Raw genomic sequence first — 19,579 nt, 5'->3', positions numbered from 1 at the left:
GAGCCGTTTTGCTTAGGCCACAAAAGCTATAGCACATTCTGTGTAAGGTAAACATGGCAGCACCTTACAACCATGCTCCTCTTGTTTTTAAGCAGACCTTCAATTCTCACTACATTGTTATGCATGCGTAATGTTCCCTGGAACCCTTTTTGATGTCCTGCAAGAGTGGAGAGTCCAAAAAGGATTTGGGGGAGCATTGTAGCACCAACTACCTTTTGTGTGTGGCATGCACTGCCAGGTGTACTGCAGTGTAGATTCTGTACAGTGTTACATGAAGCTGCCTTATACTGAAGCAGACTCTTGATCCATCAAGCTCAGTATTGTCCCTGATGACTGGCAGCAGCTCTGGGTCTTTCCCAGTAGTACTGAAGACATTAGAGATTGACCCAGGGAGTTTCTGCATGCAAAGCATGTGTTTTATGATCAAGCTATAGCCCCATTCCACATTCCTATTTGGCTTCTCTAATACACCCTTTATAGCGTTGGAAAGCATTACATTCTCTCTCCTTCCACTGACCAGTTTTTAATTCCAATATAAAGCCACAACGTTTAGTATGCAAGTTAAGCAGCCCAATGCTCTCCAGAACTTACACTGATGGATCTTGCAATCCATCAATGTAAGTCCTGGTCTGACCATAAAAAAGCCACTCAGCAGGCTGCAGTAGCCACCAGACGAAATGGCCAGAGGCCATGCATGAGTGACAGCAGGCTTCTGACCCTCCTCCATTTCCCATCACCACCAGTAAGTCAGTGGTGGAGGTGGTTCAGGGGATGATTGTGGCAGACTGTGGTGTGAAGCAGGCCAATTCAGGGGTGGTAGGTGGAGGATCTCTGTAGCAACTGCACATGCCAAGATCCTTACCCCACCTCCCAGCCCAGATCCACCCCAGGAGCCTCCTCAAATGTATGCCTGCTGAACTTAAAAAAAATATTTTTACTGACAACTCCTGGGCCATCTTTTCCCCTGCCAGCCCAGAACCCCCCCTCCCGCATGGTCAGCTGGCAGGGGATAGGATTGGGCCCAAAGTAACTGAATGTTCTTAGAGTGTAATCTGACGTGTGTCTGCTCAGAAATAAATTCCACTGTGTTCAACGGAGTTTACTCCCAGGAAAAGGTGTAGAGATTGCAGCCTTGGGGCCCAATCCTAAAGAGTGCTCAATGGCTCACCACCAGTGCACACTGTCACAAATATGCCAGAAGACACGTTTGCAGACCTGAGCACCAGTGGACTGCCAGTGCTAGCCCAGCGCTGGTCGGCACTGGGCTAGCACCGGTGGAGCACTGGACCTCCACCCCTTGGTGGTCACATGGACTGCTGGGCAGCGGAGAGGTAGGTGAGGGTGTGGGGGAGGCGGTGTTCTGGGGCAGGGGGATGTGGATGGAGGGCAGGGAGGAGACATGCTGGGGGAGGGAGTGAAGCAGGAGGGAGGTGGGACCAGTGGCACCACTCCACTGGATCCTGAGCCTCTGTGTTAGGCAAGCCACCTGACATGGAAGCTCTTCATTTTACGCCAACCTTTGGGTCATAAGTAGCCCCATTGCAGGGCTACTTGCTTTATCTGGGGGAAGGGAATGAAAGTTTCCTTCTCCTGAGGAGGCACTGGCAGCTGCCTGGGGCACCTGGATGCTGCAGCAGCTATTTTTGGCCCTGCTGCAGCCCCGTGCACTGGGCAGCTCAGGATTGGGCTGCCCATTAATTATCATTGCAGGGGACCGGCATGTGAAGACACCTTCTATACCTATAGATCAGGGATCTCCAAACCCCAACCCAGGGGCCAGATGCGGTCTGCGGCCAGTCTCTGATCCCGAGAGCCTCTGGCCCAGTTGACCAAATACAACCGGAGTTGTGTTTGTGGGGTGGGAGAATTGGGGTCCATTTAAGTGTGTGCTTTATTTCTTGGGCTGTAAGTGCTTGGAGAAATCCTGCATATTTGAGCCCATTTATTCATCTAACGTATTTATTTAAAAATTTTATTTAATTTTTTCCTGGCCCTCGACATTGTGCCAGATATCTGATGCAGCCCTTCGGCCAAAAAGTTTAGAGCCCCCTGATATAGATGATGGTGACTGGTAAATCCTGGCCTGAGATTATAATAATGATTTGTCTTCCAGGGAATTTCTCAGGAAGGGTTGCAGAACTCACTCTCTGTAGTAGCACAGGATTGTAAAGCTTCTTTTCCCCTCCCACTGGACACAGCATGCCTGTCAATCGTTCTTTGTACACATGGGAGAGCTGAGACATAACAGATATAACAAACTACGCTGGACTTCAAACACTTGGTTCCAGTTTTATGACTGCTGAGAACTCTTATCTGTATGTGGTAAGTTGCTCTTTAAATACTGTACGTGAATTATATCTTTGGTTCCCATGTGTTTGTTCTGGTATTGGATTTGTTAAGATAATATATGTGTGTTTCATTCAGGGAAAAATGGTGCCTTGATATTGCTACTTTTGTAACCCTGATATTGATTCTAAATGCTGCTATATATTTCATATGTTAAATAAGACTCATGGGAGCAGGTTGCAACAGTTTAGCAAGTTAACAGTGTAATTTCCAATTAACTGCGGCTCTAATGGATACAGTGAGAAATCACTTTAACAAATTCAGCAGTCAACCCATGTAAACAAGAGAGCAGAATTTGCTTCCTCTGCATGCAACAAGAGTTTGAAACAGTTGATTTTCCTTAATATATTATCACTGATCCCTCTGAAAGCAGAAACTACAAAACAGAAATGGATGATGAAGAGCAGACCTTACAGTAATTGCATTCAGTTTTCACTTTAAAAATATATTAGGACAGGAAAAATACATTACACAGGAAGAAGGGGAGCAGGATGTGGGAGAGAAGATCCTTGCACTCTAGCCTTTATGGAAACTTTTTACATTTGCTGTGTCACAGTGACTCAGGATTCCCATAAAAAAATGAAGCTGATTTTGGTCATAATTAGTGCTAACTTCGTTGCTCCAGCTTTCTTTTGGAACGGTAAGGCTCTGTTGTATCGTTTCAATAATGCAAGGAGCTAGTTGCTGGTTGTTCTTTAGGGGAGATGATTTAGGCAGCTTCTGTACTTGTATAAAATATGAAATGAGGAATGTATTGGTTTTATGTAACTTGGTAAAAGGCATTGCACGTTAGTAGTATAGCATAAATTATAGTAAACTACAGAGCTGCGTGAGCTCTGTGTGCATCAGCAGAACAATGCAGGGCCCATATTTGTGCAAGAACAGGAACATATGGATGCTGAGTTATTTTTTGCCACATGATGTTTTGTTTTGAATAATGAAGAACTCCCAGGGCTGGCTCATTCATGAAGCCAGTTGAGTAGTTTCCTCAGGCGATAGATCGGTGGGAGGCACCCACATCCATCTGCTCACTTGCTTCTTTGGTTTTTCCTCCTTCTCCCACTCCCTCGTTTGGAAATGTGGAGGTGGGGGGGTAGAATGGAAGAGAAAGTGTGGGGGAAAGTGTGGAACTGGTGAGCTCAAGCATCAGATTTGTGAAAAGGGTGAAGACTGGTACAGCACCAAGTAATTGAAGGCAGCTTTTGGCATTCCATCTTAAGTGCAAGCAGGTATTGTAGTGGCACTGAGAACTCTACCTGACAGGTGTGGATAGGACAGCACATGTTCTCATATCCCAATCCCACCCACCCTTTAAATCACAAGGAGAAATTGACCTTGGAGGAAAATTTCTCTGAGAACAGTCATGTCTCTCCTCACTCCCATTAACCATGAAATATTTTCAGAGATCCTCTCTTCTGTATACACATATAAATGAATGTCTGAAATTTATTTTTCATATTTTTATATCACGCTTCCTCCAAAAGGAGCTCAGGGTAGTGAGCATCCTTCCTTTTGTCCTCACAACAACCCTGTGAGGTAGTTTAGGCTGAGAGATTGTGACTGGCCCAAGGTCACCCAGGAAGCTTCCTGGCTGAGCAGGGATTTGAACCTGGATTTTCCAGGACTAAGTCCAACTGAACTCCACTACACCATCCTGGCTCTCAAGATGTAAACTAAGATTTATTTTATTTATTTGCAGAATTTTTATACCACCTTTTAACGCAAAATGTTCTCAACACAGTTTACAAGATAATTTAAAAATTATTTAAAATGTGCTATAAATAAAACAAAAACAGGAAAAGCAACAGTGAAACCCCACTTCCACAGCTGCCAAAGGCCTGGTAGAATACAAATGTTTTCACTTCTCCCAGAACAGTAATGGGTTTCTCAGAGTTGAGTGTGTTCCAAAACTCCAGAGCCACAACTAAAGAGAAGTCAATCTCAGTGCTCAGACAGGTAGCTTTTGGAGTAGAATTTCTTAAGCAGATGAGGAGTGTTGACATTCATAGATGAATGCCAATAATCCCAGATAAATATATTATTTATTTTTATATTTTATTTATTTATTTATATACCGCCTTTCTTTGGTCGTCAGATTTCTCCTCAGACTTTAATCCAAGGCGGTTTACATAGGCAGGCTGTATATATTATATACATATATTGATTATATATATAGATATATAATCAATATACAGTTAATATAATTATAATATGCATAGAAATGCATATAATTATAATATGCATAGAAATATGTGCGCGTTTTCCTACATTTCTGACATATACCAATGAACACTGACAATCTTGTTTAGGTGACTATCAGTATTTACCAGTGTCTCTCTATATTTCTGAAAATTCACACCAATTATATGGGATTGTCAACATTTGAGTCATAATCATAGAATGTATGAGTTGGAAGGGAGACAAGGAGGTCATCTAATCCAACCCCTTGCTCAGTGCAGGCAACTGCTACAGCATCCCTGATAAGCGGCTTGTGGTCTTCCAGCCTCTGCTTGAAAATCTCCAAGGAGAAACAGCCCACAACTGCACAAAGAACATAACGTAAGAACAGCCCCACTGGATCAGGCCATAGGCTTCCTGTATCTCACAGTGGCCCACCAAATGCCCCAGGGAGCACACCAGATAACAAGAGACCTCATTCTGGTGCCCTCCCATGCATCTGGCATTCTGACATAGCCCATTTCTAAAATCAGGAGGTTGCAAATGCACATCATAGCTTGTAACCCGTAATGGATTTTTCCTCCAGAAACTTGTCCAATCCCCTTTTAAAGGCGTCCAGGCCAGACGCCATCACCACATCCTGTGGCAAGGAGTTCCACAGACCAACCACACGCTGAGTAAAGAAATACTTTCTTTTATTTGTTCTAACTCTCCCAACACTCAATTTTAGTGGATGTCCCCTGGTTCTGGTGTAATTTGAGAGTGTAAAGAGCATCTCTCTATGCACTTTATCCTTCCCATGCATAATTTTGTATGTCTCAATCATGTCCCCCCTCAGGCGTCTCTTTTCTAGGCTGAAGAGGCCCAAATGCCATGGCCTTTCCTCATAAGGAATGTGTCCCAGCCCTGTAATCATCTTAGTCACTCTCTTTTGCACCTTTTCCATTTCCACTATGTCCTTTTTGAGATGCGGCGACCAGAACTGGACACAATACTCCAGGTGTGGCCTTACCATAGATTTGTACAACGGCATTATAATATTAGCCGTTTTGTTCTCAATACCTTTCCTAATGATCCCAAGCATAGAATTGGCCTTCTTCACTGCCACTGCACATTGGGTCGACACTTTCATCGACCTGTCCACCACCACCCCAAGATCTCTCTCCTGATCTGTCACAGACAGCTCAGAAACCATCAGCCTATATGTAAAGTTTTGATTTTTTGCCCCAATGTGCATGACTTTACATTTACTGACATTGAAGGGCATCTGTCATTTTGCTGCCTTGGAACAAGGCAAACAGTTCCTATCTCTAACAGTTTGGAAATGCTTCCTCATGTCTAGCTTCCTCATGTTCCTCATGTCTAGCTTAACTCTATTTCCCTGTAGTTTCGACCACTGGTTCTAGTTCGACCTCATGAACTACGGAAAGTAACTTCACTCTTCTTCCAAGTGATAGCACTTCAGATACTTGAAGGTGGCTATAATATCTGCCCTTAGCTTTCTCTCTTCCTGTTTACACATACCAAGCTCTTTTAACTATTCTTCATAGGATTTCGTTTCCGCATCCCTCACTATCTTGGACGCCTTCCTTTGAACCTGTTTTAGCTCACCAAAATCCTTAAAACATGTTGCCCACAATTGGATGCAGTATTCCAATTGAGGTTAGACTACTGCAAAATAGAGCAGAAATAATTACTTCTTGCAATATTAATGCTCATTGTCCCAAGATTTCATACATTTGCTGTAAAATATACATGGAATGTGTAGAGGGCATCCAGTAATACCAGGCAATACACATTTTAAAATATAAATAGCTTAACCAAAAATAAAAGAAATCCAGTTAAAGTTCTCCCGTATACAAAAACCAATCTCATTAGTATTTGTCTAAACACACTACTACAGTGTATTTATTATTGGTGACATACCATTAATAATAACTATACAGAGGCAAGAGGAGTTAGTTGTGGAATGTCACTGATATGATTGACTTGCTGTTGATTGATCTTTGATTTCAATGTAATAGTGAGATGGGTTTGCCTTGCAGGAATGGCAATCCAAGAAAGGTAAGGAACTTTCATCTCAGTTTACAAATAGAATGACTGTCTCTGAATACCATTCAGAATTATTGCATTCACATTAATACTGACTATACTAACAGCTTCAAACTTGTTGTAAAGGACCATGTAACTTTAAGCATTGATGACCACAGGGGAAAAAAAAAGTTGCAAAAGGAACTTCCTCTAATGACTTCCAGAATCACTTAGTGATGTGAAGCTGACAGTTCAGCATTACCAGAAGCAGATCAAATCATACTTGTTGGGGCTCAACATGGCCACAAAATTACCCTTTCGAGAAGAATGTGAGAACTGGACAGCTATCCAAGTTGCAGATCTCCTGAGGCAGGTATGGAGCTAATATAAAATTCTATGGATGGACTGTCCAGGGTCCAAGCAGTAAATTGTTTTAACCCTGTTGCGACAGGAAGTAATTAAAAACAAGCTATTAGATACAGTCAGGTAATCAAAATTGCTCTGCTGGTTGGTAACGCCAATAAAGCAAACTTTTTATTAATCAAATGCGCTGTCATGTTGGATGCTGGCACAGTGGGATGCTTGGTTGTGAGAGCAAATGGCTACCTGCAGACCCCAGCAAGATTTGCAAGAGCACAGCGTTTGGATTTCAACTGACACCTTTCAGCCATCCTCTATGAATATCAAAATACTAACATTCCTATTGATAGTTCAGGTCTTTGTGGTTCTAAGCAGTTATTTTAATTTAAAAAATGCCAGAAACAGTTTGCTATTACAGAAACTCAGACAAAAGATTGATGATGTCAAACATGTTTTATAGTCTGTAGAGTTCAAATTTTTTAGCAGCTTCTCACTACTTGGGTTCCTCAGCAAACTGAAATCTACACCCATTTTTTAATAATCATGAACACATTAATTTATAATCCTTAAGTTATATTTATTATTTTATTGTCCATGGTCTGTTTATGGCTTTTTCAAGCTTGTAATATTTATTTGTATTAAATGTTCCTTCGTGGATATTCTGTTCCCTTAAATAATGTTCTTAAAAGTCATACTTTTAAGTAGATGCTAGACTCATACTGTTTGTTTTCCTGAGAGCACTACAACTGACATATTAATTTCCAGTTCTAGAATTAGAGACCCACCAGTTCGTGTAATGCTTCCCCATCCCTTTAAGGGGTGGGGGAAGAGGAGAGGCAGGGCAGCAAACCCCAGATTGTGTCCCTAAGGGGGACGAAAGGGGGGTGCTTTCACTGTTTACTGGAGGTGCATTGTAATTTCTCCATTTCAAGATTCCAAGCCTCGGGGAGCCCTGCGGAGGGCATAATCCAAAATCTAGATTATTAATCCTGGGTCTCACCTTAAAGCCCAATCCTATACATGTCTACTTAGATGTTAAGTTCCATTATAGCAAATGGGCCCTACTCCCTCCTAAGTGTGGATAGGATTGCAGCCTTATTCATTTATTCAACCACATGTAATCAGTAGATATAGGTAAAATAGATACGCTTTTGTGGTGGGGGCAGGACAGAGAAACATTTGCAGCTCCTACAGACCATATTTTGCTTTAATTGACCTCCTGCAAAAGTTGTAAGGCACTGCACCAGCTCCCAAAGTACTTTTCATAAATGCTTACCTAGAATGATCAAGTGGTAAACTTTGAGCAATAAATTTACAGATGAAACTTAAGCAGGTGGAGGGGAGGAGTTGTGATATTCAGCACTAATTACGCATGAGACCAATAGTTGCCCTTGACACTCAGCTATATTTGTCATTGCAATTTCAATCATCGTTAATGAACTATCGGGCAGAAGCAATGAGTATATTGCATTCTGCCAAACATAAAATATAGCACTCTGCTTGGATAATGAGATATGTTGCCCTCCCCTCAGAATATTGTTGGTGCCTTAAAGGGGAAATGTGCAAATGAAGAACAAATGTTCTTTAGATGCACAGAAAAATCCATATTGCTGAAAGGCCCTTCACCTCTTCACTTCCTATTCCTCTTCTCCTTCAGGGTAGAGTGCATAGAAATATGTGTTTTCAACCCAGATTATTATATGTTTCACAAATAGTAGGAGGGGGGGGCATTTGAAACAGCCTGAAAGTATGGTAAAGGTGCTTGAGCACTTAGACCCTGTTAGGGGCCTAAGGATAGCAAATGTCACGCCTGTCTTTAAAAAGGGAAAGAGGAGGGACCCAGGAAACTATAGGCCGGTCAGCCTAACATCTATACCAGGTAAGATGGTGGAATGCCTCATCAAAGATAGGATCTCAAAACACATAGATGAACAGGCCTTGCTGAGGGAGAATCAGCATGGCTTATGTAAGGGTAAGTCATGCCTCACGAACCTTATAGAATTCTTTGAAAAGGTCAACAGGCATGTGGATGTGGGAGAACCCGTGGACATTATATCAGGAGACCAGATCAGGAGAGAGAACTTGGGGTGGTGCTGGACAGGTCGATGAAAGTGTCGACCCAATGTGTGGCGGCAGTGAAGAAGGCCAATTCTATGCTTGGGATCATTAGGAAGGGTATTGAGAACAAAACGGCTAATATTATAATGCTGTTGTACAAATCTATGGTAAGGCCACACCTGGAGTATTGTGTCCAGTTCTGGTCGCCACATCTCAAAATAGACATAGTGGAAATGGAAAAGGTGCAAAAGAGAGCGACTAAGATGATTACGGGGCTGGGGCAGCTTCCTTATGAGGAAAGGCTATGGCGTTTGGGCCTCTTCAGCCTAGAAAAGAGATGCCTGAGGGGGGATATGATTGAGACATACAAAATTACACAGGGGATGGACAGAGTGGATAGGGAGATGTTCTTTACACTCTCACATAATACCAGAACCAGGGGACATCCACTAAAATTGAGTGTTGGGAGAGTTAGAACAGACAAAAGAAAATATTTCTTTACTCAGCGTGTGGTTGGTCTGTGGAACTCCTTGCCACAGGATGTGGTGATGGCGTCTGGCCTGGACGCCTTTAAAAGGGGATTGGACAAGTTTCTGGAGGAAAAATCCATTATGGGGTACAAGCCATGATGTATATGCGCAACCTCCTGATTTTAGAAATAGGTTATGTCAGAATGCCAGATACAAGGGAGGGCACCAGGATGAGGTCTCTTGTTATCTGGTGTGCTCCCTGGAGCATTTGCTGCGCCGCTGTGAGATACAGGAAGCTGGACTAGATGGGCCTATGGCCTGATCCAGTGGGGCTGTTCTTATGTTCTTATGTTACATTTTCTAGCCTGATCATGCCCCCCCCATGTGTTCCTTTAGGTTTTGTTTTGTTTGTTTTTTAAAAACCTTTCATTTTATATAGACACTTTTCTTAAATTATGAATAGCACAGGAGGGAACAATCAGGGTCTAAGAGCTCAGGGTCCCGCCCCGCCACAAAAAAAAACCTTCCTGCTGTGGTTTCAGACCATTTTATGTCCCATCCTGGTACTATCTGTAAAAACAAATTCTGCATTGACACCGCACATTTATGGGCGCAGGGGACTCTATTTTTACCCCACTTGTATACGTTCGTTTGAATTCAGTCCTCTATTTACTTGAAGAAGTAAAGTAATATGGAAGGAGAATATATTGTAAGAAAATTATGCTCTCTGGTGCGTTTGTTTAACCAAAAGAATGTACCATTTTGTCTTTTAAATCAACCGACAGTTTACTGCATAAAAATCGGATTCTGCATTTAGCAGGCAAAGAATTTTGATCAATGGGTGAGATGATGAGCTCAATGAAATGGTCCTTGGTAGGAAAATTTGGGCATTACAGGGCTGGCCCAAGACCTCCTGCCAAACTTACCAGGTGATGTATCAACAGTACATCCCATATTGGACAGTATGGTGTCTATGTTTGCAACTGGGATCCCATGGCCCAAATTTTAACCTGTAGAGACATAAACCTGCATAAAAATATTGAGCAAGAAATAACGCAACATGGAAACTTTAGGGAAAGGAAGAAAGTGACATTACCTAAATTTACACAACCAGCACAGTACAACCTAAAGTATTTTCACGTCTGATGTGAAAAGTCCAAATGAGAAGTGTTTGTGTACAAACACACACACATATACTTGGGGGATGGGCAAGCAGGCAGGCAGTAGATTGGTGACCAGAGTTCATTGCTTTAGTTGGGCACAGACATGAAGACTGGAAGCTGAAATATTTTGTTTAAAAGCTTTCTCATTGCTGCAACCTGAAGTGGACAGCTTCATAATACGTCTAGCCAGATTCAGAAGAATTTGAATGCTCTCTGTCCTCATGTGCAAAAATGTTACCAGTAGTGAGATTTTGGTTTCTCAGCCAACTTAAGTTGTAATCTCTTTGTAAAGAAACAGTTGAAAAATATGTATGACATCAAGCTGTCCAGTTAAAAAGTAACACAAGAACCAAGTGGTTATCGACTTAGGTCAGAACTTCTGCAAAAGAAGGAACTGAGCAATATCAGTTCTAATTGCTAAGCTGTGGACATGTTATTAATAGCCACCCACCATGCTAATGTGGTATTTAAAATTACTACAAATTACTGTTCATCAGTTTTTCTAGCAGCTTTGCATCATTAAACTTGAAAGTTATACTCAAACTTTTGTGACTTATAAGAACATAAGAACAGCCCCACTGGATCAGGCCATAGGCCCATCTAGTCCAGCTTCCTATATCTCACAGCGGCCCACCAAATGCCCCAGGGAGCACACCAGATAACAAGAGACCTCATCCTGGTGCCCTCCCTTGCATCTGGCATTCTGACATAACCCATTTCTAAAATCAGAAGGTTGCACATACACATCATGGCTTGTACCCCATAATGGATTTTTCCTCCAGAAACTTGTCCAATCCCCTTTTAAAGGCGTCTAGGCTAGACGCCAGCACCACATCCTGTGGCAAGGAGTTCCACAGACCGACCACACGCTGAGTAAAAAAATACTTTCTTTTGTCTGTCTTAACCCGACCAACACTCAATTTTAGTGGATGTCCCCTGGTTCTGGTATTATGTGAGAGTGTAAAGAGCATCTCCCTATCCACTCTGTCCATCACCTGCATAATTTTGTATGTCTCAATCATGTCCCCCCTCAGGCGTCTCTTTTCTAGGCTGAAGAGGCCCAAACGCCATAGCCTTTCCTCATAAGGAAGGTGCCCCAGCCCCGTAATCATCTTAAGTCGCTCTCTTTTGCAACTTTTCCAATTCCACTATGTCTTTTTTGAGATGCGGCGACCAGAACTGGACACAATACTCCAGGTGTGGCCTTACCATAGATTTGTACAATGGCATTATAATACTAGCCGTTTTGTTCTTAACGCCTTAATAAGGTGTGACTTATTGCACACCTTTCTCTGTGTTTGGGCACCTTTGGGAAACAACATTGATCACATTCCTGACTGCAAGGGGGGAAAAAGACTCTTGTTGCTTCTTTAAGCCTTTGTCCTAAATCTCTCTTCCTTCTTGTCCATCAGCTTACAGTGGAAGCCAATGCATGCTTCCTTAGAAGTAAGTCCCACTGTGTTTAATGAGCCTCGCTCCTAGTTAAGGGTACATGGGATTGCAGGTTTTAGGACACAGATGCCTGTACTAATATGATATAGAATGAAAACATTTAAGAGCCCAATCCTAACCAGCTTTCCAGCACCAATGCAGTCACAATGCAGCCCAGAGTGAGGGAACAAATGTTCCCTCACCTTGAGGAGTCCTCCATGACTGCCCCCCACCACAGAATACAGTGCATGCCCCATTGGCATGATCAGGGCTTTTTTGTAATAGAACGCACCGGAACGGCGTTCCGGCACCTTTTTTTCCCTTTTTTCCCCTGCCTGCACCACCCCGCTCTGCACTGCTGGCTAGGGAGGGATTCGAACCTCCAACCTTGTGCTCCACAGCCCAGCACTCTCTCCATTAGGCTATAGGAAAGTCTGTTGTCAAACTGTTCAGAACTAATATATAAGGTCTTCAGCCCAGCTGGTGGCTATCAGTGCCTCAAGTATTAGTTCCAAACACTTTGAGCCTAAGACCTCTGGTGGCTCAGTGGTTAAATTATAGGTCTGTGGAGCCAGAGGCTTGGGGTTCAAATCCCACTGAGGAATAATTTTTTTTTTTTTAAGGTGGGAAGGTGCTCCATGGCTGCAAAATATAAAGGTTGGTTGCTAGTTGCCAAAAGGGGGGCCAGTTGAGGCTGCAAAACTCCTCAAAGTTCAGTCCCAGGCAGGCTCTTTTTTTAACTTTTTTTTTTTTTTTAAGTTCCAGTTAGGACTTAACCCACAGTTAAACTCCTGGAGTGAGCCCCCTGCTGAAGGCTGTGGGTTAAGTCCTACCTGGGACTTAAAAAAAAAAAAAAGTTAAACGAACAACCAGGGAAACAAATGGAGGTCGTACAGCTGCTGGGCTTGCTGTATTATACTCAGTATGTAGATTTTTATTTACTGTGATAGTTAGTCTTACACCAAGTAGTTCAGTAATAATCTTTCTCCCAAGTGTCCCATCCCTCCCACACTCTACACAATATTGTGCTTATGGCCTTCCTGAAATGTAATAAATAGTATTCTTAAGTAATACATATTGGGCTGAAATTCAATATCATTGTCTTCAGCTAGTATTTACAGAGCATCTGTTTTTCCAAAGTGCTTCATAGGCAGTACTTTCGCAATTCTTATAACAACCATGTAAGGCAGGCCATTAAAATACCCAAATTATGGAATGAAGAAGCAAAACAAGCAGCAGCTTTTATAAGTTATTCCCTCCCACATGTCACTGCTGGAAATAGGGATGCTCTTTTTGTGTGTGTGTGTGTGTGTGTGTGTGTGTGTGTGTGCATCCCCCAATTAGCATACCAAGGCTCACTGCTTTACAGCCCAATCCTGAGCTGCAGTAGCACAGAAAATGGCTGATACCACAAACAACATGCTGCCAGCAGCTCCTCCCCACCAGAGAAGGGAACTTTTGTCCACTTCCCCTGGGTAAAGTGAGTAGCCCCACAATGGAGCTACTCAATTTTACAGCGACCCAAAGGTCAGTGTAGAATCAAGAGCCTCTGTGTTAGACAGCCAGCCTCCCTCCAGTCCCACTCCGTCCCCCCGGAATGCCTCCTCCCCACCCTCTCCCCACCCTTCTTCTTGCCTCCCCACTCCCCAGAACACCTCCTCCCTGCCTCCCCCCACCTCTCTGCTGCTCGGTGGTCCGTGCGACTGCCAAGCGGCAGAGCTCTGGTGCTCACCCGGTGTTAGCCCAGTGTTGGGCTAGCATGGCAGAATAGCGGCACTAGGGCCCACAAATGTGCCTTATGGCACGTTTGCGACAGTGCACGCCGGCAGTGAGCCAGAGCAACGAGCTCAGGATTGGGCTCTTAGTGTACTGTCCTCCTTGTCCCTCACACAGTAACATGTCATCTTGTATACCCAAGAACAGAACTTCTGTACCAGGTGGAGCTACATATTTACACATGAATAACATTACCTGGGTTCATTTTTACAAATCAACAAACCATGTACACTGTATCTTGAATGAATGGAAGGTATACATAACTGGACCCTGGTACACATTAACAATTATTTTCCCCAGGTACACAGTTGTTGCAGGTACAGTTGAATATATGAACAGCCCAACTGCAAACATCTTTTCCTGTTTATACCTGTTTCTTTTGCAGCCCCTGTCCTAAGGAGATGCTCATAAACAGACCACAATAGTGTCAGTTTCATTCTTCTAAGAACTTTCAACCTCAGAACCTATCTGCTTGTGCTTTTTATAGCCTTGGAGCAGCTCACAAGCATTCAGCAACATTTGCTAACTGGACAAGTGGCCATGAGGTGGGGTGGGATGGAAAAGAGAGCATCCGTGTGCAGTTGTACATGCAAGAAGGCAGCCTTCAAAAAGCCATCTCCAATCTCTTCCCAAGAGGCCAAGAAGGAGGGACACAACAGGAACTGTTCTTTGACAGGAATGGGTAAAAGAAAACAGGGACTGTTCCTGGTAACAGAAACAGTGGAGTTATGTTCAAATATTCATTACGGGATAATGAATGCACATGGGAGGATCTCTTAGTGACAGGATACAACCCCTTCTTCATGCATTCTTTAGCAACACTAGAGAGCCCCCAACCTGCCATGGCAATCAACTGTTGTAATGAATGCATATGGGTTGAGGAAGAGAGCATCTCCCTATGCACATTCATTATTCCTGAATGACAATGTGGAAAGGATTTTGCTATGTGTGCTGAAGTCACCTAGTGGGCTGATGGCTGAGGTGAAGCTCAAGCAGGGACTTCCCGGCTGACACAGAGCCACCTCGCTAACCAGCTTCATTTATTCCAGATTTTTTATGTAGCGCAAAATCATCTAGTCCCAGCTACCAGCACACAAGCATTTAAATTTTGCTGCTTACTTCACGAAAAGGGTTGCATGTATTCTAACACATCACCTACCAAGCAGATAATTCATAACTGATCAACATAAAAATGAGAAAAATAGCTTTATCACCATCAAAACAGGCTGTATGTGGTAAAGTGGCAGTAAAATGCAAGGTCATCCCTGTAAAAAATTAGTCTACATCTATGATTATTTATCTTTGACCTTGCTTTTCTTCAATTTTTTGAATATCTTCACAACAGAAGTTTCCATTACTGCCAACTTCCTTTTTTAATGTAAACATGCAAAACATCTATCTATGCATGACATAGGAAGGGGGGAAACCCCCCAAAAAATGCCAGACAGAAATAATAGGGGTTGCGTATGAAGAGTGCCAAATTATCCTTTTGTAATGGGACAAATGTGGGAAACCAGACATACAGTACTCAATAAAAACAAGACCTCCAAGGTGAGTTTTCTATCCTCATGCAAATTTCTCCTACTCAAAATCTCCTGTGGCTAAATCATGGTTGCCAGCCTGCAGCACAGAAGCTATTTATGGCATATGCAGTGATTTCTGGGCATACCCGATTCCGAGCAGCAAGATTTGTGTGCTAGGAAGCTGACCCACAGTTCTTGTGTTTACTGCAATGTTCTATTTTTGGTCAGTTGGTGATTATTTTATTATTATTATTATTGAGTGTTATTTATTGTAAATTTTTCTTAAGCTTATATGCATATTAGCCACATGGACTATCCAGTGAAAAACATAAATAAATAAACAAACAAACAAACAAACAAACAAACTATGAACTGGAGGAGGTGGGGGGAACCAATAATCCTTCCCAGTCTAATTTGCCAAGTAACTGTACATGGTACATTTCTTACCAGATTCAGATTAAAAGTGCAGATGTTTCTAAAACTACAGTGGTGTGCAACCCCTGGGGGCTGGGGGATAAGAATAGGCCCTCAGTTTGGCTGTACTAAAGCGACTAAACAGCCACCGGGTAGATGGGACTCTTTAGCCTGGGAAGGCAGCTCATCTGAGAGAAGGAAAACTCTGATCCCAAACCTCCACTGCCTTGTGGCTACATCCATTATGGAAAAGGCTTCAGGAGTCAACCTCGAGGCAAAATCCGGAGCCGGAGTCCCTGAGGCAGTTCATGGCTGAACACAGTCACGTTCTGGCAACTCCTGAGACGCCGCTGGAACCAACAGTATTGGCTTCTGCCTTTCCATTGGACCATTTCAGGGACGTGGAGAGCGGGGATTTGCTGCATGGGAAACAGTCTATCCTCCATATCTACCCAGGCTTCGCGCACTGGAGAGGACACTCTGTTCCAGAACCACCATTCAGAGCGCAATACCATAGTCTTCCAAGACTGAAGGATGCCAACAGTGGTGTGCATCCTACACTTACTTAGTCATGACGAACAGCTCAATCCAATGCAACTCTTTATGCAATGTTGCAGCCAGGCCTAAGGGGTGTGCACTGTATCCCATGGGGGAGTTTCAGGCCCTGGAGGCCAACTCTGGATAAGGGAACATTTGTTCCCTTACCCCAGGATAAGCCCATGCTGGCCTGCTGGGTCTACTCAGAGCTGCACCAGCTATACTGCTGGCACATGTCCATATGGACCCAGGTCAGGGGATCAGGACCAGGAAGGGGGATAGGATATCAGCGTGCACTGCTGCCATCAATTCTCCCTCCTCCCCACCTTGTTCCTCCCACCTTCTTCCCCCTGCACTGACTTACTAGTGCCAGTGGGCAGCGTAAAACTCTAATAAGATTGAGTCATAAGAAAATTAGTCAAGACTAATCCATCCAGTGTACAGAAGTTCATTAGGCAGTAAGACTTAAAACCATCTAAAGATTTAAATATTATATCAAACATTATATATCAAATCTAATATCATCTTTTCTTTCTTTATTCTAGTGTGGGATGCATGACTGTGCCAGAATAGTGGAAAAATCAAATATAGATGGAACTCAATTTTTGGTAAGTAATTTTAGTAATTTCTGTCAAATAATGTAGCAAAAGGATAAACTCTGTTTTAGTGAAAGAGTAAGGCACCACTACACATTATGCTGAATGCCTACTTTGGTCTGGTGTTTTATGTTTTATTTTGTAAATAATGTGTGGGAACCAAAAAAGCAGGACACAGTTAGGGATTAGAGGGGCTTCTGATGCAATTCCAATCCTAATTGTGCCCCCACACATTGATTGTGCCCCCTGGTTGTGCCTCCACAGTTATTTTAATTCAGGGGGGAAGACTTCCATTGGCGAAGTGCTCAAACCTACTACCCACAACTGTGGGGTCACACTTTCAAGGAGCCCCTCCCCTACTGTTCACAAAACAAAAACAAAACACCAGGTCATAATTACATATTTATCACCACATGCAGTTTGGTTCTTACATGCATGATAATGCACATACACAATAGTGGTGGCAAATAAAATTAGCATACGCATTGGGCCCTCCTAATCTGTGTGCTCAGCACCTGTGGATTTGAATATCCACTGATGCCCAGCCCATGGCTGGAGGACCTCAGAAGACCTCCTGGGTGTGACCAGAAGTAACTTCCAGTTGCTTCTGGGAAGTGTTCTGAGGCGCAGGGAGAGTGCAAGTGGCCTCCCTGCACTTCAGAAGGCCTCCCAGGCATAACTGGAAGGCATGCCATTTTGTGAGTGCCTTCCAGTCACACCCGGGAGGCTTCTGAGGAGGCCAGGAAGCTACATATGCACTCCAGAGGGCTGGGCACACCTCCAGATATGTAATTGCAGCACCATACAGATCCACGATGGATTTCATAATCCATCGAATTCAGTTTCTGCAGAGGAGTCCTGGAATGGCCCCTTGCAGATTCTGAGGGCCACTGTAGTCTATGCCTGCTCTTGTCTGATCTCGGAAGCTAAGCAGGGTCAGGCCAGGTTAGTACTTGGATGGGAGACCGCCTGGGAATACTGGGTGCTGTAGGCTTATACCATAGTCTTTCGAGACTGAAGGTTGCCAACCATTTGTAGTCTCAGACAGTGATGATACAAGGAAAACATTAAAGTAGAATGAGTACAAGTAAAGATGTTTGCTACTATGGTGTAGGACAGGGGTCTCCAAACCCCGGCCCGGGGGTCAGATGCGGCCCACAACAGGCATCTATTCGGCCGGCCAGCCTCTTGTCCGCTGAAAGCCTCTGGCCCGTTCAACTGTACATGACCAAAGTTGTGTTCTGGTTGTGTCTGGAGGGTGTTCTGAGGGCCACAGAAGTTGAATGAATGAGCCCATTCATTCATTTATTCACTCATCTAAGTTCTAATTTATTTATTTAAATTTAATATTTAAATTTTTTCCAGCTCTCAACACCATGCCAGATATTTGATGCGGCCCTCTGGCCAAAAAGTTTGGAGACCCCTGGTGTAGGACTTTTTTGGACTCTTTCCAACACAGTGTAATATGTGGTCAAATATGTGGTTTTTGCTTGTAAGTTGCTTTGTGTGCCCTTTGGAGAGAAAAGGGGGATATAAATATAGTAAATAAAATGGATAAATATACTCAACAAAGCTGACAAAATGAAAGCAAATCCATGAAACATTTACCTTTTGGTGGAATTTTGCTGTTCAGAAAAATTATGTGCATGGCAGTGTGCAGGCAAACATAGAATTATTATTGCTAAACTAAAAAGAACTATGACTATCCCTATAATTAGCACAAATTAGCAGTGAGAACCTTTGTCTACTCAGAAAGTGCCCCTGTCTTCAATGGTGACAGCATTCTAAAAAGTGTGTTTTTCAATTTAAGATGATTTTAATGCCTTCCCTCCCCCAACCATGTATCTCTTCCTTTACACATCTTGCCTCATTTCAATTATAAGCCTAGGCCTTCTTTTCCTTTTACATTTAGTGCCTAGTTCTTGCAGGCATTTTCCTAGCCCAATCAAAACCTGTCCTATAACTTCAAAGGAAATAAATTCAATCATACAGTAGACATACAGAGAAACTAGTTGTATGTACTTGTCAACTTCACGCTCATGAAGTCTGCACAGAATTTGACTTCCTGAAGGTTTTATTTTTAGAAGCATGACTCAAGCTCTCATCGTTGTGGAAAACCGTTGCTTTAAAGTGCCAAAAGCTAAGGAAACCGAGGCACACTGTGTGCTATATTATGGGGAAGAAGTGGGACTATCAGGGGTAGCACCTGCTACTCCTCACCACCTGTTGCCTGAGGCAACTGTTTCAATCTGCCTCATTAGAAGGCCAGTCTTTGCACTCACTTTGCACTCACAGTGGAGTGAATCATTAGTATTGAGTCTTTCCACAATACTCTTTCTCCTTCTAGGGAGAACTGTAAAAACGGGGGGGGGGGGGAATCAACTTGAACATATATTTCTCTCAACACCTAACTCTCCCAAAAGAACTGGGGAGGGTTGAAAATCAGGTGGGCATGAGCAGACTGTGTGGAAATAGATGTGTTAATTATGGCAGAGCCCAATGTGCTCACTATTTTTTCTCCATGGTGAAGGGAAGGGATTCACACATCCCCAAGACTAGGTCTATGTCTTTGAAACACTACTGAAAACAAAACTGGTTCAAAGCTTCCAGTCTTGTCGTAATTGAGTTGGCACAAGTCATACATGTGCTTGATCACTCAATTGTGGCTTTGCCTATCAGTAGTATTTGCATGTTCT

General features: G+C 43.1%; 1 protein-coding gene across 1 annotated transcript in view; it reads left to right on the top strand.

Annotated features, from left to right (window-relative positions):
• The first annotated feature begins 6,851 nt into the window (after positions 1-6,851).
• Positions 6,852-19,579, top strand: part of BLNK (B cell linker) — a 133,599-nt gene continuing 120,871 nt past the window's right edge. Inside the window, exons 1-2 of the mRNA XM_066621427.1 lie at positions 6,852-6,928; positions 16,833-16,895. Coding sequence (XP_066477524.1) covers positions 6,854-6,928; positions 16,833-16,895 — 138 coding nt within the window. The 5' untranslated portion in view covers positions 6,852-6,853. The remainder of the gene's footprint in view (positions 6,929-16,832; positions 16,896-19,579) is intronic.

This window comes from Tiliqua scincoides, chromosome 3 (assembly GCF_035046505.1).
Source record: "Tiliqua scincoides isolate rTilSci1 chromosome 3, rTilSci1.hap2, whole genome shotgun sequence".
Taxonomy (NCBI): Eukaryota; Metazoa; Chordata; class Lepidosauria; order Squamata; family Scincidae; genus Tiliqua; species Tiliqua scincoides.
The sequence above is the reverse complement of the archived record's forward strand: the minus strand, read 5'-3'. Positions and strand labels throughout refer to the sequence as shown.